Genomic DNA, 23,359 nt, shown 5'->3' with positions numbered 1-23,359 from the left:
ATGATGATGATGATGCATATATATATATATATATATATATATATATATATATATACACCCCCCCTTCACAATAATAGCGATAATCAATTACCTCCCCTTAGACTTTTCTACTTGTTGCAACATACTTGTTAACAATGATGATGATGATGCATATATATATATATATATATATACACACACACACACACACATATATATATATATACACACATACATATGTATACACGTGTGTGTGTGTGTGTGTGTGTCTGAGTGGCAACCAATTTCTGTGTGTTGAAGTTGATAAAATGGTAGAATTGACAGATTCTCTAACAACTGGTTACTATGACAACACTTTCCCCATCCCCAGCAGCAGCAGACATATTATATTCCTGTGAAGAATTCCACACAATCATGGCTCAAAGCCAGATAGAGTAAAGAGCACAAGATGGAACCCAATCTGAGAACGGAATCAGAATTACTAAATTACATCAAATTCAGCTGAGAGAATTTAGCCTAAAATCAGTTCTGGTGTTCTTCCTGATAGTTCTGAGAGTGAAGCCACTCCATTGTAGTCTGGTACCACATTAGATGGATTGTCTGCTTAAATGTCACTCCTGCTCTCATGTGGATTCCAAAAGAGAATATTCTCTGCGACTTCTTCAATAATTATCCCATCTGTCTATCTTTCTTCATCATCATCATCATCATCGTTTAACGTCCGCTTTCCATGCTGGCATGGGTTGGACGATTTGACTGAGGACTGGCGAACCAGATGGCTGCACCAGGCCCAAATCTGATTTGGCAGAGTTTCTACAGCTGGATGCCCTTCCCAACACCAACCACTTCAAGAGTGCAGTGGGTGCTTTTATGTACCACCGGCATGAGGGCCAGTCAGGTGGGTGGTACTGGTGTTGGCCATGCTCAAATAGTGTTTTTTACATGCCACCTGCACAGGAGACCAGTCCAGCGGCAGTGGCAATGACCTCACTCAAATGTTTTTTCACATGCCACCGGCACAAGTGTCAGTGTGGTGACGCTGGTAATGATCACATTTGAATGGTGCTTTTTACGTGCCACCAGCACAGAAGCTGGTTTGCTGCTCTGGCAACGATCATACTTGGACGATGCTCTTAGCGCTCCACTAGCACGGATGCCAGTCATCGTATTTGATTTCAATTTCACTTGCCTCAACAGGTCTTTGCAAGCAGATTTAGTGTCCAATGAAGAAAAGGTACGCATAAGTGGGCTGGTTACACCCCTGGCATAGGCCACGAAATTATGGTCTCACTTGGCTTGCCGGGTCCTCTCAAGTACAGCATATTTCCAAAGGTCCCAGTCACTGGTCATTTCCTTGGTGAGGATTAAAGTTCGAAGGTCATGCTTCACCACCTCATCCCAGGTCTACCTCTTCCACAGGTTCCCTCAACCTCTAGGGTGTGGCACTTTTTCACACAACTATCTTCATCCATTCTCGCCACATGACCATACCAGCACAGTCGTTGCTCTTGCACACCACATCTGATGCTTCTTAGGTTCAACTTTTCTCCCTAGGTACTTACACTCTGTTGTGTATGCACACTGACATTACACTCCATCGGAGCATACTGGCTTCATTTCTTGCGAGCTTATGCATGTCCTCAGCAGTCACGGCCCATGTTTCACTGCCATGTAGCATGGCTGTTCGTACACATGCGTCATACAGTCTGCCTTTTATTCTGAGCGAGAGGCCTTTAGTCACCAGCAGAGGTAAGAGCTGTCTGAACTTTGCCCAGGCTATTCTTATTCTAGCAGTTACACTTTCAGCGCACCCGTCCCCCACTATTGACTTGGTCACCTAGGTAACGGAACCTATCAACTACTTCTAGTTTTTCTCCCTGGAATGTGACAGAAGTTGGTCTCAGAGCATTTTCAGTGTTTATTGTTCCTGAGCATCTGCCACATACAAAAACTATCTTCCCAGTTAGCATTCCTTTCATATTGCTGCACCTCTTATGTGTCCATAGCTTACACTTGGTGCATCTTATAGAGTTTCTACCTACACCTTTTCTACAGATCGAGCAGGGCCATCTACCTGAAGGGATTTGAGGTTTGTCTGCCTTCCTACTTATTAGGACTTTGGTTTTAGCTATTGACTCTAAGGGCCTTCGATTCTAATCCTTGCTTCCACACCTCAAACTTCTCCTCTAGTTCTGATAGTGACTCAGCAATTAGAGCAAGGTCGTCAGCATAGAGGAGCTCCCAGGGGCATCCTGTCTTGAATTCCTCTGTTATTACCTGTTGGACTATGATAAATAGGAGGGGTCTGAGGACTGAGCCTTGGTGGACCCCTACCTCTACCCGGAATTCTTCACTGTACTTGTTGCCAACCCTCACCTTACTGACAGTGTCCCTGTACATGGCTTGCACATCTCTCACTAACCATTCATATACATATATACACATATATATATTTATACATATATATATATATATATATCATCATCATCATCATCATCATCGTTTAACGTCCGTTTTCCATGCTAGCATGGGTTGGACGGGTCAACTGGGGTCTGTGAAGCTGGAAGGCTTCGTCAGGCCCAGTCAGATCTGGCAGTGTTTCTACGGCTGGATGCCCTTCATAACGCCAACCACTCCGCGAGTGTAGTGGGTGCCAGACAGAGCTGGTGAACGGCCACGAACGGATGGTGCTTTTACGTGTCACCGGCTCGGGGCCAGGCGATGCTGGCAACGGACACGAACGGATGGTGCTTTTACGTGCCACCGACACGGGGCCATACAGAGCTGGCAACCGGCCACGAACGGATGGTGCTTTTACGTGTTACCGGCACGGGGGCCAGCCGAGGCTGGCAACGGATGCGAACGGATGGTGCTTTTACGTGCCACCGACACGGTTGCCAGACAGAGCTGGCAAACGGCCACGAGCGGATGGTGCTTTTACGTGTCACCGGCACGGGGGCCAGCCGAGGCTGGCAACGGACACGGACGGATGGTGCTTTTACGTGCCACCGACACGGGGCCAGACAGAGCTGGCAAATGGCCACGAACGGATGGTGCTTTTACGTGCCACCGACACGGGGCCAGACAGAGCTGGCCAACGGCCACGAACGGACGGTGCTTTTACGTGTCACCAGCACGGGGCCAGGCGAGGCTGGCAACGAACACGAACAGATGGTGCTTTTACGTTCCACCGACACGGGGCCAGGCAGAGCTGGCAAACGGCCATGAGCGAATGGTGCTTTTACGTATCACCGGCACGGGTGCCAGACGAGGCTGACAGCGAACACGAACAGATGGGTCACTTAACCCCTGCTTTCTGATATATGATTTGATTTTGATTGTTCTCACTGGTCTTGCCGGGTCTTCTCACGCACAGCATACTTCCAGAGGTCTCGGTCTCTGGTCATTTCCTTGGTGAGACCTAGAGTTCGAAGGTCGTGCTTCACCACCTCGACCCAGGTTTTCCTGGGTCTACCTCTTCCACAGGTCCCCTCAACTGCCAGGGTGTGGCACTTTTTCACACACCTATCTTCATCCATTCTCACCACATGACCATACCAGCGCAATCGTCTCTCTTGCACACAACATCTGATTCCTCTTAGGTCCAACTTTTCTCTCAAGGTACTTACACTCTGTCGACTATGAACACTGACATTACACATCCAACGGAGCATACTAGCTTCATTTCTCGCGAGCTTACGCATGTCCTCAGCAGTCACGGCCCATGTTTCACTGCCATGTAGCATGGCTGTTCGTACACATGCATCATACAGTCTGCCTTTTACTCTGAGCGAGAGGCCTTTAGTCACCAACAGAGGTAAGAGCTCCCTAAACTTTGCCCAGGCTATTCTTACTCTAGCCGTTACACTTTCAGCACACCCACCCCCACTACTGACTTGGTCACCAAGATAACGGAAGCTATCAAACACTTCTAGTTTTTTCCCCTGGAAAGTGACGGAAATTGTTTTCTGCAGATTTTCAGAGGTTAATGCTCCCGAGCATCTGCCACATACAAAAACCATCTTCCTAGTTAGCCTTCCTATGACATTGCTGCACCTCTTATGTGTCCATAGCTTACACTTGGTGCATCTTATAGAGTTTCTACCTACACCTTTTCTACAGATCGAGCAGGGCCATCTACCTGAAGGCGTTTGTGATTTGTCTACCTTCCTACTTATTACGACTTTGGTTTTAGCTAGGTTGACTCTAAGGCCCTTCGATTCTAAACCATGCTTCCACACCTGAAACTTCTTCTCCAGTTCTGATAATGACTCAGCAATTAGAGCAAGGTCATCAGCATAGAGGAGCTCCCAGGGGCATCCTGTCTTGAATTCCTCCGTTATTGCCTGGAGGACTATGATAAATAGGAGGGGGCTGAGGACTGAGCCTTGGTGGACCCCTACCTCTACCCGGAATTCTTCACTGTACTCATTTCCAACCCTCACCTTACTAGCAGCGTCCCTGTACATGGCTTGCACAGCTCTCACTAACCATTCTTCTATTCCTAGTTTCCTCATTGACCACCATATGAGGGATCGGGGGACCCTGTCGAAGGCTTTCTCCATGTCAACAAAAGCCAGGTACATGGCCTTATCTTTGGCTAGGTATTTCTCCTGCAGCTGCCTTACCAGGATATAGCATCAGTGGTACTTTTCCCTGGCACGAAACCAAACTGCATCTCATCTAAACTAACTCTCTCTCTAATTAGTTGGCTTATGACCCTCTCTGTAACCTTCATCACCTGATCCAACAGCTTGATACCTCTGTAATTATTTGTATCTAGGGCATCACCTTTACCTTTGTAGCAGTTGACTATTATGCTGCTACACCAGTCATTGGGTATGACTCCTTCATGTATCACCTGATTAACTATACAGGTGACTAGGCTATAGCCGACACTACCAGATATTTTGAGCATCTCTGCAGTGATACCTGATGGGCCTGGGGCTTTCCCTGTCTTCATGCTTCTAATTGCCTTAGCTACTAAGGAACTATCAACCCTGATAGCTGGTCCCTCTGTTGGGTCAACGTTCGGCAGACTCTCTTTATCCCATTCATTTTCTTTATTCAGCAACCTTTCATAGTGGCATCTCCAAGCCTCTCTCTTTGCATCCTCGTTTAGCGCAAGTGAACCATCTTCCATGCGAACACACTTCTCTCCCACCACATCACAATTCTCTCTCACACACTGTCTTGCAACGCGAAACACCTCCAGTCTTTGGTCCTCACGGCGCAGAACATTGGCAAATTTTTTCTTATCTGCTTCCCCTCTGGCTAGATAGACCTGTCTCCTAGCTTCCCTTTTAGCAGTCTGATACAATTCCCTGCTACCACCATTCTTCCAGTGCTTCCAAGTCTGTCTCTTTTCTCTAATAGCCCTGTCTACGACACTGTTCCACCACCACGTTACCTTGGGACGAGAGGGGACTTTGCACCAGCCACAGATCTGGTCAGTGGCTCTCAGCAGGTTGTCCCTTAGAAACGTCCAGTTGTCCTCTACCCCATGTGATACACTATCCCCTTCTACTTCGTCAAAGGCTTCAAGTCGTCAAAGGCTTATATATATATATATATATATCGTGGCCGTTGCCAGTGTCGCCTGGCCTCCGTGCCGGTGGCACGTAAAAAGCACCATCCGATCGTGGCCATTTGCCAGCCTTGTCTGGCACCTGTGCTGGTGGCACGTAAAAAGCACCCACTACACTCATGGAGTGGTTGGCGTTAGGAAGGGCATCCAGCCGTAGAAACATTGCCAGATCAGACTGGGCCTGGTGCAGCCTTCTGGCTTCCCAGGCCCCAGTTGAACCGTCCAACCCATGCTAGCATGGAAAGCGGACGCTAAACGATGATGATGATATATATATATATATATTTTCCTAAATATATCGTTGAGATTCTTATAATAATTTATAAAACTAAATTTGAGATAAATCATTTTATGTAAATAGTAATTACAACTTTAGTGTATTTAGTTTTAATATAAATTATCTGTTGCTATGTCTACATGCCTGTGTGACTTAGTGATTCAGCAAAAGAGACCAATAGAACTTACCAGGCTTTACAAAAAATAAGTAATGAGGTTGGTTCGTTCGTGCCTCAGCATGGCCACAGTCTAATGACAAGTAAAAAGAAAAAGAAAAGATAAATAAGAATCAATAAAATCAATTTCTGGTTGTTTTGTGATTTTTCTCTTTGGTTTGTTTTGGGTTGGAGGCTTTTCTTGTTAATGTTGGGAAATGTCTTCTTTAGCAGAAGGTGAAGAAGGCGAGGAAGGTAAAGAAGGAGAAACAGCAGCAGTAGCAGCAGCTGCGGAAGAAGTTCCAACAGGAGCGGCAGAAACGGAAGCAGAAGAGGGCCGGCCTGAAGGAGAGAAGAAAGAGAGTGAAAAGGAAGCTGAAGAGGCAGTGATTGGATTGTTTCCAACTGAAGCTGGTGAAATGTATGCAGCAAAAGATGGTATTGTAAATATTGGTTTCTCTTACCATTCCAGTAACTTTGTAACTTGTTCGCAGCAATATTCGTTGGTGTCGAGGCTGAGCGATGTGCATTCAATGCAAAACTAAAGAGAACAACAAAACTGCAAAATATCGCATGTCAAATATGTGATATTGATTATGATAATGAGAGAGATATCTGTTAATTCCGGGGGATTAGACTAATATTATCATCTTTTTAAGTGTATCTCTATAGATTTCCAATAGAATTCAGAACCAGCTCTGAAAATTATGACATTTTGTACATAAATAATTCTTTTAAATAATGCAATCGAAGACAGAGAATCAAATTGTTTACATGGACACATTCATTTATGAAACATTGGCAACTTTCAGCACTGGCTCTAAATTCTATACAAAATCATCTTCATCATCATCATCATTTAACATCCGTTTTCCATGCTAGCATGGGTTGGACGATATGACTGAGTTCTGGCGAACCAGACTCCAATCTGATCTGGCAGAGTTTCTACAGCGGGATGCCCTTTCTAACGCCAACCACTCCGAGAATGTAGTGGGTGCTTTTACATGCCACCAGCACGAGGGCCAGTTTGGTGGTACTGGCAACAGCCACACCCAAATGGTGCTTTTTATGTGCCACCTGCATAGGAGATGTTCCAGTGGCACTGGTGACGACCTCGCTCGAATGTTTCACGTGCCACCAGCACAAGTGCTAGTAAGGTGACGCAGTAACGATCACCCTCGAATGGTGTGTTTAACGTGTCATTGGTACAGAGGCCAGTTTGTTGCTCTGGCAACGATCTCACTCATATGGTACTCTTAGCACTCCACTAGCAACGGATGCCAGTCACCGAGTTTGATTTCGACTTTGATTTCACTTGCCTCAACTGGTCTTCACAAGCAGAATTTAGTGTCCAATGAAGGAAAGGCACACATAAGTGGACTGGTTACACCCCTAGCATAGGCCACAAGGTTATGGTCACACTTGCGCTTGCTGAGTCTTCTGAAGCCCAGCATATTTCCAGAGGTCCAACTCAAAAGGATGAATGCACTACTCTGCTAGCACAAGGAATGTCTGAAGTGTTGACATGGAAACCTTGAATATATTTGGTAGTTTATTATGATGGCAAAATAAAATACTGTGTTGTTCTTGCTAACAATAATTCTATTCTGGGATTTCAAGGGAGAACAGGGTGAAAATAAGTGAAATAGTATTTTAGATATTTAGTCTTGTTCTTTGCCATTTCTGATTCCTTCACCATTGTTGCTGCTGTAATAAACTTTGAATTCCCCAACAATTTGTCCTTCTTTGTTTTTGCTGACAGCCATTGGACCTGGAACAAATAATGGATCTGGACAAGTACCAACAGAGACTCGAGGTCGGGGAAACGCCACTTGCATACGGTAATGCTTGTTGTTGTTGTTATTGCTGTTGTTGCTTAACCTTCAGGGCAACTCTGATCAAATTGACCATGATCATTCCATCTATGACCATCCTGTCTTTTAGTTTTAGACACAGTATAACTAGCATCACATTGATCAATGATTTGAGTGTGAATTAAGGAAGATTTTGGTTATGGAGAGAAACTCTATTGTTCTTTAGCTCCAGGTTAGTTCTGATCAAACAGACCTATGACCAAAGACATTCTAGCCATGACCATCCTGTCTGCTTCCAACAGTGTTTTTCATCTTACATTATCCAACATGTCTTTCCTTTTTATTATAAAGACAAAGATTTAGCTGCTACTTCTTGTAGCTCAAACAACAACATTTCTTGTTCGTTCCTTAATTTTTGAAGATGATCCAAATTCTCCGTCCAAGACACTGATGAGCAATAGACACTGCACACTGCTTTTTCCCTATACTCTTCCTTACACTTATCCATAAGAAGAAGACAGAGTACAACAGCGGCAATATACCTTGGTTACACACTTTGGTGACGTCCTGCCTGCCACAGCGAACATTCCAGTTGTTTGTTTGTGGTTCGAAGAGGTCTGAGATTTGATTTGTGCTGGACTCAGATTATAGTAAGGCCAGGGTTGTACCAGGTGGTCAGACTTATCCTTTTGCCTCTGATTTCCTTGACCAGTGAAAAGATGAGCCCTGACAACATTAGTTATGTCTCACTATACTGTGAAGTATGCATCCTGCAGCCATCTCACTGGCTGTTTACCCTCATAAATCTCTATTTGGTTTCAAATTTTGGTGCAAGGCCAGCAATTTCAAGGGAGGGACCAAGCTGCATTGACCCCATAAAGTAAGAAGAAATACTGCTGTGCATTTTGCCCCATACACTAAAATATTTCTACCAGTTGACTCCTTCATAAACCCTATTCATATGGGGAATTTGTCACTGAATCCCTTACTGACTTTTACTTAGTTGTCTGCCCTTTTGTGCGTTGCTTGTGCTGCCCTCTTCATCTACCCCTAATTTCCTATGTAACCTATTTCTTTACTACCCACAAGGGGCTAAACACAGAGAGGACAAACAAGGTCAGACAAACGGACTAAGTCGAGTATATCGACCCCAATGCGTAACTGGTACTTATTTAATCGACCCTGAAAGGGTGAAAGGCAGAGTCGACCTCGGCGGAATTTGAACTCAGAACGTAACGGCAGACGAAATACCGCTAAGCATTTCACCCGACATGCTAACGTTTCTGCCAGCTCGCCGCCTAACTTCCTCTGTAACCATCGAGTCACAGAGTGAGGGACCCTGTCGAGGGTTTTTCCCATGTTATAGAAGCTTATTTCAAGCTAAATACTTTTGCAGTTGTCTCACTAGAAAATTGCTGTTGGTGCTGCCACCACTGCAGCCACAAAACCCAAAACTGCATCTGATGCAGGCTAATCTGGTTCTTTATCAATTTTGCAAGAATTCTCTCCACAACTTCCAAAACCTGATCCAGCAGGATAGAAGCACCAGACGACACTTCCCCTGCTCTTTCTTCATCTCTCTCTTATCCATCTCTTTACTCTTGTAGCATTTTATCTGCAAATTTCTTCCTTTCAGCCCCTTTTCTTGCTCTCTCTCTCCCTTAATGTCTGCCTACTCTTCCAGCCTTTTGGTAGGGGTTTTTTTCCTTTCTTCCAATCTTTCCAAACCCCATCCCTTTTCCACCCCTGCATGCCCTCCCCCCACCTCCTCACATCTGTACTTTCCTCTCGCCCCCTCCCCCAACATCTCACCTCCTCCTACTCATATATACCACAATACATCTGCACACCCATACACTCCTTCCTGACAACCCACGCCTATTATTCCCCCCTCATAAACACCCTACTATACTTGCACATATACATCCACCTCTGCTCCCTTCTTAACCCCCTAACCCTTTTTCCCCACCTAACTCTTAATCCCTCATCTGTTTTCTTTCTCTCACTGACTTTTCCTCTTTCTCATTCTTCTCCCTGCTCTTTTTCCTCTATGTGTGTGTGTGTCTGTGTGTCCCCACCTGATTTTACATCATGTGATAATTGTAAAATAACCCTCATTGTCATACAAGCAGCATCATTCATCATTCATCATCATCATCATCATCATCATCGTTTAATGTCTGCTTTCCATGCCAGCATGGGTTGGACAGTTTGACTGAGAACTGGCAAGATGGGAGGCTGTGCTTTCCAATATTCCGTAAGGACACATCTGGCCATAAGGGAATACTACCTTGCTTGGCAACAGGAAGGCCATCTGACTCAATAAATTCCATCCAACCCATGCATAGGAATGTCCTCATCATCATAGTCATCATCTGTTTTCCGTGCTGGCATGGGTCGGATGGTTTCACAAGCACTTTTAAGACCAGGAGCCACACCAGGCTCCATTTGTCTGCTTTGGCATGGTTTCTATGGCTGGATGCCCTTCCAAATGTCAAGCACTTCACAGAGTGTAGACTGGGTGCTATTTTTGCATGGCACCAGCATTGGTGCCGTTTATGCAATGTCAAAAGAACAATGATGCTGATGTTTGAAGATCTAGTTCTTTGTTGTCCCGATGTTGCCATTCTTTGTATGGCACAGGAATTGGCGGAACATAGATATAACGTAAAGACCAATTTAAAAATTAAATGCTTTTTTTTTGGTTTACATTAAAGTTTTTGGTTTTCATTAAAGTTTTTGCTTATTGTTGTTGTTGTTGTTATTGTAGAAGAAGGTTCGGCACCACCAGAATTAGAGGCATATGACTACGAACAGAAAAGAGACATGTTGATGACTCGTTACCAAGTGAGGGTCTTTTTTACTATTTGTTTTATCGTCTGTGGTGATATATGATGTGGGTGGGTGTGTGTGTGTGTAACAAAAGTAACCGTGAGGAATGCATGTGCCAGGTTCTGGAGTGGTCTTGGGACCATGGTGGGGGCTGAGGGCAGCTTCTTTGAATAAACTGTTATCCTCCAGCCATAATCGAGTTGATATTTTTTGAGGTTTTAAAATACTTTTATTTTTGGATGGAATATTGTGTTTTAGAGTAAAAACTATTTGCCAACATAATGTGGAAGTCCTGGTTAAGATGAAGGTTACTGTTATAAAGCCCCAGGAAACATCGTCTCCAGCTGGTTATACGACACAGTGTCCTTATAGTTTCAAACAAGGGAGTTTAGTGTCCCCACTCACATCTAAAGCAATACCTGTGTACCAATGGTTTCTGGGTTATTTCTCTTCATCAGCACAGAATAACTGCTTGGCTAGAGATGGTGACACTAAATACTTGTTCAAAATGTATATTTTTCAAAGTGACACACAGACACTGATCTCAAAAATAGAAAAATTATTATTTCTAAATCTTTGAACAAGAAACCTTCAGCAACAGTACTCTAGAGTAAAGATTATTTGTCAACATAATGTGGCTGTCCTGGGGCTAAATAACAGTAACATTCATCCTAACCAAGACTGCCCCATTATGTTGACAAATAATCTTTACTCTAGAGTTCTGTTGCTAAAGGTTTCTTGTTCAAAGATTTAGAAATAATTATTTTTCTATTTATATTATGTTTTCTTTTCCTTTTATGCAAACTTTCAAATTTAGCCCAAACATCTTGTATGCGTTGTTGTTGTTCTTGTAGCTATGCAATGAACTGGTCAGCTTCATACCAAAGCTCTAGTCAACTTGAACTGACTACAACAACACTGAGAACATCATCATCATCATCATCATCATCGTTTAACGTCCGCTTTCCATGCTAGCATGGGTTGGACGGTTCGACTGGGGTCTGGGTAGCCCGAAGGCTGCACCAGGCCAGTCAGATCTGGCAGTGTTTCTACAGCTGGATGCCCTTCCTAACGCCAACCACTCCGAGAGTGTAGTGGGTGATTTTATGTGCCACCGACACAGGTGCCAGACAAGGCTGGCGAACGGCCACGCTCGGATGGTGTTTTTATGTGCCACCGACACAGGTGCCAGACGAGGCTGGCAGACGGCCACGCTCGGATGGTGTTTTTATGTGCCACCGACACAGGTGCCAGACGAGGCTGGCAGACGGCCACGCTCGGATGGTGTTTTTATGTGCCACCGACACAGGTGCCAGACGAGGCTGGCAGACGGCCACGCTCGGACGGTGTTTGTTACGTGCCCACAGCATGGAGGCCAGTCGACATCATAAAATACTACAGAGGATGAGGAACACTATTCAGTCACTGAACAAGCTAGAAACACCAGCTAAATCTCTCACAGATTAAACTCCACCACCACCTATTTCTTTATTGCCTACAAGGGGCTAAACACAGAGGACAAACAAGGACAGACAAAGGGATTAAGTCGATTACATAGACCCCAGTGCGTAACTGGTACTTATTTAATCGACCCCGAAAGGATGAAAGGCAAAGTCGACCTTGGCGGAATTTGAACTCAGAATGTAGCGGCAGATGAAATACCGCTAAGTATTTCGCCCAGCGTGCTAACGTCTCTGCCAGCTCGCCACCATCACCATCACCACCATCATCATCATCCTTATTATTCATTTAACCCCCATGATCGATGCTGGCATGGGGTAGATGACTCAGTAGGGTCCTATGAGCCAGAAACTGCATCAGGCTCTGATTTGACATTGTTTTTGCAGCTGGGTGCTTACCCCGTGGCACTGGCACAAGTGGAGTCACCGTGTCACTTAGTGGACTCCTGAACTGAAGTAGGGATGCAATATTGAGGAAAGTGAATTTATGCCAAGTGATGAGAAGGTCATGGATTGGACACTGAATCCACTGGATGGCCATGAGGAGACCACTGTCGTTTCATGTGATTGGCTGATTAAGCAACCAATCAGCATCAAGCCATCATGTGATTTGACTTTCTAAAACGTGCTCATTGAGCCCTATATCATCATCATCATCATAACATCCGCTTTCCATGCTGGCATGGGTTGGATGGTTTGGCTGAGGTCTGAGAAGCCAGCAGGCTGCACCAGGCTCCAATCTTGATCTGGCAGAGTTTCTACGGCTGGATGCCCTTCCTAACGCCAACCACTCCGAGAGTGTAGTGGATACTTTTTACGTGCCTCCGGCGCAGGAGCCAGTCAGGTGGTATTGGCAATGACCTCGCTCGAATCTTTTTTATATATAAAGGTGGTTTTCGACATGGCTCACAGGAGGGCCTGCTGTGCATACCTGCTGTTCTTACCTCGCAGGGTGACCTGCTGTGCTTGAGGATACCTATTGAGTCAAGTACATCAACATCAAAATAAAAATCAAATGGAAATTGTAGTTGTGATACCCATGCTGGTGGCACGTATAAAGCACCATCCAAAAGTGACCGATGACAGCGCTGCCCTAACTGGTGTCCATGCCGGTGGCACATAAAAGGCATCATCTGATGATGGCTGTTGCCAGCCTCCTCTGGCCTCTGTGCTGGTGGCACATAAAAAGCACCCACTACAGTCACGGAGTGGTTGGCGTTAGGAAGGGCATCTAGCTGTAGAAACTTTGCCAGATCAGATTGGAGCATGGTGCAGCCTCCTGGTTTCCCAGACCCCGGTTGAACCGTCCAACCCATGCTTGCATGGAAAACAGACGTTAACTGATGTAAAACTATACAAGTGGCACCCTCTCAACATTGGTGACCCTGACATGAGAAAGAAGGACACAGACAACTGCATTGCTGTAGAGGAGATAACATGACCACCCTGGTTGGAAAAGGGGACAAGATAACGGTGAAATATGGACCCTCGTTGCCTTAAAAACATATCAAATAATGTAGATAGAGGAGGTGGTCATGGCCAGAATGCCTTTGATTGTTGATCTGCTTCAATGAGGTTGACCTGGGGCTAAACAAAAACAGTAACAATCATAATCCAACATAAGAAATCCTGATTGACATGAAAGGAAGAAGGGAAGTTGTGGCTTTCATGCAGAACAGTTTATTGTTGGATAGAGAGAAATGAAATAGAGACTAAGAATGGAGAAAGAAAAATTTAAACAGAAGAAGAAGAAGAAGAAGAAGAAGAAGAAGAAGATGAAGAAGAAGAAGATGAAGAAGAAGAAGAAATTCGTTTTCTCCTTCCCCACCCATTGTTTTTCAAATCATTTTTCTTACCACTTAGTTAAGGAGAGAAGCAGCTGTAGCTCTTTCTTTTAGGACCCCTGAGACTGATTAAAGGAAGAGAGGAAGGGGTCATCAAACTGGAGACCTGGCCTGATTGTTTGTAACAGAATGGACCCTGCTAAAGGTACTCAAGGACCAGTTGGGTGGGGGTGGGGTATTAAACTGGACCTGAATGAATTTAGTCTACCAGCCAGGGACTCAGAACACAAAGTCATGGAACAAATACCACAAAGGACTTTGTCTGATGTTCTTACAATCATGCTGGTTCCCTGCCATGGTCTGGTACCTGGCTTTATTGACCTGTGGGTGGATTAAGGCTTAAGTTGACTTCATTTGAATTTGAACCTACAACACTGTGATTCATCTCCCAGCTAACATCCTTAATGATTTTGTCCTTCTTCTTCCTCCTCCCACTAACATCTCTCCCTCTCTTCTTTCCTTCATCCCCCCCCCCCTATACTTCATTACTATTTCCTTTTCTACTTCTCCCCACCAAACAGTTCATCTCTCCTCAGTGATGTTGTCTTGCTCAAGACTTTCATCTCTGCCTCTTCTTCTCAGTAATTTATTCCAGTTTCTCTCCATCATCATCATCGTTTAATGTCCGCTTTCCATGCTAGCATGGGTTGGACGATTTCACTGAGGACTGGCGAACCAGATGGCTGCACCAGGCCCCAATCTTGATCTGGCAGAGTTTCTACAGCTGGATGCCCTTCCTAACACCAACCACTCTGAGAGTGTAGTGGGTGCTTTTTATGTGCCACCAGCATGGGGGCCAATCAGGTGGTACTGGCAATGACCTCGCTCGAATCCTTTTACACATGCCACTGGCACAGGTGCCAGTAAGGCGACATTGGTAACGATCACGCTCGAATGGTGCCCTTTTACGTGCCACCAGCATGGAAGTCAGTTGGCTGCTCTGGCAACAATCATGCTCGGATGGTGCTCTTGGCACCCAACTAGCATGGGGCTCGAGTGCCAGTAAGGCGACGCTGGTAACGAACATGCTCGAATGGTGCCCTTTAAGCCCATCTTTGTACAATTCCATAAATGCAGGAATGAAATTTGCTTAGGGTCCACAAACCTACGTCCATTGCCACATTCCTCCCAACACAACCCCCAAAAGTTTAGCAGGTGCTCTTGTGCCCTTTGTTCCCCGGCTTAAGTACCATTCCACATTCAACTGGCTTTTAGTAACTTCTCTAAATTCTACCATTCCACAATGTTGGAATAACTTTGTTCATTGCAGGCTGCAATAAATGTCTTGGAGGAAATACAAGTTCGGAATTCCCATGTACAGCAAAAACTGGCAGAATTCTTTAAGAAGAAGAAAGCTGATGACACCCACATTGAGGCCAAAAGCACTGCAGACCAAGAAGAACGCTATCTGAAACTGATGGGTATGGTGTTTCGTTTGTTTTTTAATCATAAGGAACCAACAGTGAACCTTGACATTGTTGGTAGAAATGCTAGAAATAACAGCCAGATCTCACTCATATCACATTGTATCATTTTTTTTTTTTACGTCAACATCAAAATAAAAATTCAAATGGAAATTGTAGTTAAGACATCCATGCCGGTGACACATAAAAAGCACCGTCCGAACAGGGCAGATACTAGCGCCACCTGACCGGCGTCCGTGTTGGTGACACGTAAAAGCACCAACCAGTCGTGGCCGTTCGCCAGCCTGTTCTGGCCCCTGTGCCGGTGGCACGTAAAAAACGCCCACTACACTCACGGAGTGGTTGGCATTAGGAAAGGCATCCAGCTGTAGAAACACTGCCAGATCAGACTGGAGCCTGGTGCAGCCTTCTGGCTTCCCAGACCCTGGTCGAACCATCCAACCCATGCTAATATGGAAAACGGATGTTAAATGATGATGATGATGATTAGTAATGTGGTATTGGGTTATTTTCATGGAACGTCATGGCTGGAACATCTGATGTGACTAACCTTGTTCTAAACAACAACTCGAACTAATTTATTTCCCAATGTTACAGATGAGAATGAGGTCAGCACAATCTCTTTGAAAGTTGCTCCTAAAACATGCCTGGTTCTCTTTTTTAATTAACCTCATTAAGAGGAAAAACAAAGTCAATTCTGTTAAGGTTTGAACTCACAATCTAAGGAACTGGAATTAAATACTGAAAGGTATTTGTTCCAATTCCCTATACCTTGTGTCCCTTCCCTTTGTTATTATTTAGCCCCAGGTTCGTCTGTCTTTACGTTCTGAGTTCAAATTCCGCCAAGGTCGACTTTGCTTTTCATCCTTTCAGGGTCGATAAATTAAGTACCAGTTGCGTACTGGGGTTGATCTAATCAACTGGCACCCAGCCCCCAAAATTTTGGGCCTTGTGCCTCGAGCAGAAAAGATTATTTCACCCCAGATCGGTCCTGGTGTTCCAGTGCTGACCATTCCATCTTATTCTCAGGTATAAAATATTGAGCTCTACATTTTAATCCTTTAGCACTTGGATTGTTCTGTCAAATTTGTTTGCATCATCTTGTAGCTTTAAGATTTCAAATATGTGATTGTTTACTTTCAGAATGACATTGTAGGGTAGGTGTAAGAGGTCAAATGGGGTCAGTTTGAACATAAAACAGGTAGAATATTTTGGCCTTATATGGTCGGTTAAAATGCTAAAAGGTTAAACACAATTTCCGTGAATGGCACTGCACTTCTGAACACCATGAACTTTATTGAGTGTGCTGGGTGCATTTTATTGTAGCACCACAGCTAGTGAGGTTGCCTTGTACCCTGCAAGACTAAACAGTCCTTTCTTCTCAATGTCGAAGATTATTGTTAATGCAGTTTTAGTGTTGGTGAGTAATTGCCAAGGTATTTTAATTCTGTTATGTGAAGAGTTGACTTTTGTGACTGGTTTGAGTCTGGAAATTCCTCAATAAATACTGATGAAGGTTTGCAGGAAATCACAAATTCAGATCTTTTGTTCAAAATTATAAAAGGCTGGAATAGGATGTTGTACTTATCTGCAAGACAAAGATTACAACTTCTGGAACCATTAATGTGTGTGTATGTGTAGGGTGGGGGAGATATTCTATAATTGATCAATTCATTTTATAATTGTTAATAATGACATCCTTTAAACTCCAGTTCCAGTGTTCATAATAACTACACGCCCTGCTGGAGCACCCTCATCTCATTTCTTGATAGTCTTTGCCCTTTACTTGCATTCATTATCCATATTCTACTGTATTATTCATCATAACCATGCCTCATACAATCTGTCTTTCATTCAAAGATGAAAATGTATTTGGTGCCAGCAGGGGCTGAATTTTTGCCAAACTTCCTTTTTGTCCATTCTTTCTCTGGCCCCTATGCTTCTGTAGCTCCCTGTTTCCCTGATTAAAGTCCCCAAGAAACAGAAACTATCAATTACCCCTAAAGAGCAGTCTGAGAAATTAAAATCTGTTCATTTATGTTTCCAGCACAAATAGAAGACTTACAGGAGCAAGAGGCGGCCGAAAAGGACCGGCACTACCAATATATTGAAGACCTGAAGCAGAAATGTTCCGAAAAGAAAGAGAAAGTCGACAGTGAGTTGATGAAACTCTTTGACTTTAAGAAAGCGGTTGCTGCCTGTGCCATAAATAGCCGAACGGGTCAGCAAATACCGAAAATGGTGAGGAAATAGGGGTTGCTTTGGTCTTTGTTTTTCTACAACACATTCAACATGATTCCAAAGACAGGACGGATTCCATTTTGGAATGGTATTCGTTTGGTGAAAGGAAGATTTCATGCAATTGTCATTGCTGTTGTCCTTATTGTCATTGCCATCATCATCGTTGTTGTCATCATCATCATCATCATCATCATCATCTTCGTCATCACTATCACCATCATCATCTACATCATTATCATCACCATTACCATCATCATCATCATCACCATCATCACCATCATCATCATCACCATCATCATCACCATCACCATCATCATTATCATCACCATCATCATCATCACCACCACTAGCATCCCTGTAACAGCTCTCTGTGACCTGTCTTCACCATCTAACTGACATTCTAACCATGACCATCCTGCACTGTCTTCTTATACTTTATCCAAAAGCGAGCAATCCAGCATATCCTTTGAACATGGTAGGGTGAAGTTTGTAGGAAGTTTGGCTGCTATTTCTAGTAGGTCAAACAAATATGTAGTGGCTCCATATACACAATAACAGCAAGTGGAGGCGCAATGGCCCAGTGGTTAGGGCAGTGGACTCGTGGTCGGAGGATCGCGGTTTCGATTCCCAGACCGGGCATTGTGTGTGTTTATTGAGCGAAAACACCTAAAGCTCCATGAGGCTCTGGCAGGGGATGGTGGTGATCCCTGCTGTACTCTTTCACTCCAACTTTCTCTCACTCTTCCTTCCTGTTTCTTATCCCTGACTTCCTACGCAACCGCTGAGACTTGATGTGCGTTCATCCATCCGTCGATGCTTTCGGTGTCAGGGGTTGACCTGCTTTCTCTTCTGCGGGTCTTACGAATAGCAAAGGACCACGTTTTGGACTTTTCTTGAGGCGCAATCTTGCAAGCTCTGGGACGAAGACCGCTTCGCTCAACAAACAAACAAACAAACAAGCAGCAGCAGCCGTCCAAGAATTTGGGCCTGGAGATCTCCATTTCCAGCGATTTGAGGGCCACCTCCCAGTGGTGTCGGGCGTCAACGAAGAGCCCTCGACTACAACAAGACGACCAAAGTTTTTTTTTTTCCAAGGTCTGGGGTCTCCCGTCCCTAAGCCCTAGACCATCACCTAATCACCCTTACCAGTCTTGTTGCTTAACAACAACAACAACAACACCACTACCACTACCACCATAAACACTATCATCACTATCACAATCACTATTATTGTATAATTTCTGTCATCACTTTGGCTATTTTCATGCCTTATGGAGCTGAGATGATGACAGCCAATCAGTGTTACTAAGCATTTAAATCTTTCGTTACCATTTTCCTGTTGAAATACTCTATCTTTGTTTTAATTAATTTTGTAAATAATGAAGAATTTAACAAAATAATTTTATATTACCAAATTGGTCTTCAGAAGAAAAATTAACAGGAAATTTTGACAAAAGATTTTGATTTAGATTTCGTTTTTGGATTTGGTTTGCAAGATTCTTTATATGAGTTTGCGTGTTGAAGCATATTCTGTTGTGTCTGGGGAGAGTCATTTTATTTTTGTGTCTTATTATGTAACACACTCACCGGTAAAATAAGAAAAAAGTGGAAATTTTACCGGTGTGTGTGTTACATTATAAGACACAAAAAGAAAATGACTCTCCCCAGACACAACAGAATTTTAATTTAGATGATTTCAAAACAGGTTGTAGAACCAAAGGTGATCTGAAGCAGGTTGGCATCAAAAGGGTTATAATATATTCATTGAATTTAAAAGCTAGTGGGTATTGCATTAGTTTAATAGCATGATAGCGGTAATTCACTGAGTTACATGTATTGTAACATGTATATTACTTAGAAATGATATAACTTACACAGTCAGTGTTCTTTTCCAGGATGTTGAACACTATTTGCAAGCAGAGAAGAAGAGACAAACTGAGGTTTCAAGTATTCGGTTGGAAAATATAAAACTGAAGAACAAATTGAAGAAAAAGGAACAACAGTTGAAATCTACGGTAAGTTTGGTAGAAATGGTTGAAAAGAAGGGAGTAAAAGAGAAATGGTTTCCCAGCCAAACTGTCAGGACCGTTGCCTTTCTCTCCACCAAATTTTCAGAGACGTTGCTCTTCTTCCTGCCAAAGCATCAAAGGATCTGCCTTTTTCCTCGTCCAATTTTCCAAATTGCCCTTCTGCCAGCCAAATTGTCAGGGGCATTGCCCTTCCTCTTGGGACTAAGCTATCAAGTGAAGAATTGAAAATATTGGTGGAAGCATTCTTGCTAGACACAATGGAAATTAAAGCAAAAGTTGGGAGTTGGTCTTCTCTTGTACAATTGTGGAGGCTCATGGCCTAGTGGTTAGAGCAGTGGACTCGTGGTCGAGGGATCGCGAGTTCAAATCTCAGACTGGGCGATGTGTGTGTTTATGAGCGAAACACCTAAGCTCCATGCAGCTCCGGCAGAAGGTAATGGCGAACTTCTGCTGACTCTTTCGCCACAACTTTCTCTCACTCTTTCCTCCTGCATCTTACAGCTCACCTGTGATGGACCAGCATCCCATCCAGGTGGGGAACCTATACGCCAAGGAAACCGGGAAACCGGCCCTTATGAGCCAGAGATGGCTTGAGAAGGAGAAGGAAGGGACTTATACAATTGTTTCAGGAGTTCAGTTTGATCATCATCATCGTTTAACATCCATTTTCCATGCTGGCATGGGTTGGACGGTTTGACTGAGGACTGACAGGCTAGTAGGCTGCACTAGGCTCCAGTCTGATCTGGCAGTATTTCTACAGCAGGATGCCTTTCCTAACGCCAACCACTCTGGGAGTGTAGTGAGTGCATTTTATGTGCCACCAGCACAGGAAATATGTGTATACATATATATATCATCATCATCAATGTTTAACGTCCGCTTTCCATGCTAGCATGGGTTGGACGGTTTGACTGAGGGCTAGCAAACCAGATGGCTGCACCAGGCTCCAATCTTGATTTGGCAGAGTTTCTACAGCTGGATGCCCTTCCTAATGCCAACCACTCCGAGAGTGTAGTGGGTGCTTTTCATGTGCCACCGGCACAGGGGCCAGACGGGCGTTACTGGCAATGACCTCGCTCGAATACATACATACATATATATATATATATATATATATATATATATATAGTCAACCCCATGCTAGCATGGAAAGCAGACGTTAAACGATGATGATGATATATAATCATCTTATCATCATTTACTGTCTGCCTTCCATGCTGGCATGGGTTGGATGGTTTGACAGGAGCTGGCCAGGCTGAGAACCGCACTAGGCTCCAATGGTGTGTTCTGGCAGTGTTTCTATAGTTGGATGCCCTTCCTGACGCCAACCACTCTGAGATTGTAGTGTGTGCTTTTTACGTGCTACTAGCATGGGAGCCAGTCAACGGCACTGACATCGGCCACGTTCAGAAGGTGCTTTTTACGTGCCACCGGTATGGGGAATCATCCGGGCGGCTCTGGCAGCAACCCATGCATGATGTTGCTAAATTATTATTGCAGATTGTACACAAATATATGGCAGTACTCCAGCATGGCCACAACCTAGGAGTAGGAACAAGTAAAAGAATAAAAGCAAATATAAGAAGTTTGATCTTAGTATATCTGACTGTGTGGCAAGAAGTTTGCTTCCCAAGTACATGGATCTGGTTTCAGTCCCACTGCATGGCATCTTGGGCAAGTGTCTTCTTCTATGACCATGAGCCAGTCAAAGACTTGTGAGTGGATTTAGTAGGCGGAGACTGAAAGAAGCCTGTCATATATATATATGCATGTGTGTATATATGTTTGTCCTCCACCACTGGTTGACAATCAGTGGTGGCGTGTTTATGGTTTTTCAGAAGATTGGAAAAAAATGTCTTCTAATGTTTCTTTTGATTGTTTACATTGGCACATAAAAAGCACCAACCGATCGTGGCCATTGCCAGCCTCGGATGGCACCTGTGCTGGTGGCACGTAAAAAGCACCCACTACACTCACAGAGTGGTTGGCGTTAGGAAGGGCATCCAGCTGTAGAAACACTGCCAGATCAGACTGGAGCCTGGTGCAGCCTCCATGGCTTCCAAGACCCCGGTCGGACCGTCCAACCCGTGCTAGCATGGAAAACGGATGTTAAACAATGATGATGATGACATTTGAATTTCAATCCTGCCATGGTCAACTTTGCCTTTTATTCTTTTGGTGGTGGATGGGTGGGGTTGGGGGGTCGGCAAGATAAGGCACAATTCAAATTTTGGGGTTAATGGAATCAGCTAAACTCCCCAATCAAACCAGGTCTGTTATAAATCTATAATTAACGAGATTGTTGTACAGAAACTGTGACTTAAATGAATTATTATTTAATTTCCGTTTTCACTTTGTAAATATTTAGATAGTTGCTTCACCAATGTTACATATTGAAGAATTTTTTTTTTTTAAATGGGCTTATTTGTGTTATCTCTGTGTATTATGACGGTTGGTAGGAGGAACTTGCTGAAGGTTTGCATTTGATTGATTTTGAACAACTGAAAATTGAAAATCAAACATATAACGAAAAAATTGAAGAAAGGAATGAGGTAAATATACTACTACTACTACTATACTACTACTACTAATACTACTACTACTACTACTTACTACCACCACCACCACCACTACCACTACCACTACTACTACTACTACTACTACTACTACTACTACTACTATCCTTAAGGATTACTTAACAAAAAATTGTTTATTTTCTTTTCTTCAACAAAAGATTTCCTATTCTTTGACCATCCGCCCCTCCCCTCAAATATTCTGGGCAGGGAGCAAAAGATTCATTATCTACAACCAAAGTTATTTCATTATATACATTATTTCCATTTGATGGATATTTGTCCTCATCTTCTTTGTTTGTTGACACGTTTCGGCTGATATACTCTCCAGTCTTCATCAGGTGTCTTGGGGAAATTTCAAACCTGGGTTCTCATTCCTAAAGTATTTTTTGATGTTGTTGTTATTGTTATTATTATTATTATTATTCAGGTCACTGCTTGGAATTGAACTTGGAATCTTGGGGTTAGTAGCCCGCACTCTTAACCACTACGCCATTTGCCTGTGGGCAATTATGGAGTGAATTTTAGGGCATATGGCGTATGGTTAATAGTGCAGGCTACTAACCCCAAAATTCCAAGTTCAATTCCAAGCAGTGATCTGAATGATAATAATAATAATAATAATAATAACAACAACAACAACATCGAAAAATACTTTAGGAATGAGAACCCAAGTTCGAAATTTCCCCAAGACACCTGATGAAGGCTGGAGGGTATATCAGCCGAAACGTTGTGTTAACAACAAACAAGATGAGGACAAATATCCGTCAAATGGAAATAATGTAAATAATTCCTCATCTCTTAAATATAGAAGTGAAAGTTATTTCAGTCAAGACCATCCAATTTCCTTAGAGGACTGGACCCTTAGGGGACTGGACCCTTAGGGGACACTGGACAATCAATGTTTTCTCATATGTTCCATACTTATTTAAGCCAGTAAAAATCTGCTATTTTTAACAGCTTCATAAAAGAGGGTCAGAGTGATTGAGGTGGAAAATAGCGGCAATGAGATGCCAGGGATAGATCCTGGATCCTCGAGTTATGGAGTGAGTCAGGAGAGGAGAAGAAAGAGTTTGTTAAACAGCTGGTGGATTCTGATTAATCTCAGACAGTTCCTTGCTATTTAACTGTGTGTGTGTGGTAA

The 23,359-nt window shown here is 43.6% G+C and overlaps 1 protein-coding gene across 2 annotated transcripts in view; it reads left to right on the top strand.

Moving 5' to 3' along the window:
• Window positions 1-23,359, top strand: part of LOC115227433 (coiled-coil domain-containing protein 96-like) — a 32,638-nt gene that overhangs the window by 6,183 nt on the left and 3,096 nt on the right. The window contains exons 4-10 of one of the 2 annotated variants that reach the window (XM_029798267.2): window positions 6,232-6,440; window positions 7,760-7,838; window positions 10,582-10,658; window positions 15,218-15,368; window positions 17,419-17,612; window positions 19,508-19,627; window positions 22,102-22,194. In XM_029798267.2, the coding sequence (XP_029654127.1) occupies window positions 6,232-6,440; window positions 7,760-7,838; window positions 10,582-10,658; window positions 15,218-15,368; window positions 17,419-17,612; window positions 19,508-19,627; window positions 22,102-22,194 (923 nt within the window). Of the gene's footprint in view, window positions 1-6,228; window positions 6,441-7,759; window positions 7,839-10,581; window positions 10,659-15,217; window positions 15,369-17,418; window positions 17,613-19,507; window positions 19,628-22,101; window positions 22,195-23,359 lie in introns of both variants that reach the window. The other variant, XM_036500694.1, reaches the window with a different exon arrangement.

Source organism: Octopus sinensis, linkage group LG2 (assembly GCF_006345805.1).
Source record: "Octopus sinensis linkage group LG2, ASM634580v1, whole genome shotgun sequence".
Classification (NCBI taxonomy): Eukaryota; Metazoa; Mollusca; class Cephalopoda; order Octopoda; family Octopodidae; genus Octopus; species Octopus sinensis.
This window is presented reverse-complemented; position numbering and strand designations above follow the sequence as displayed.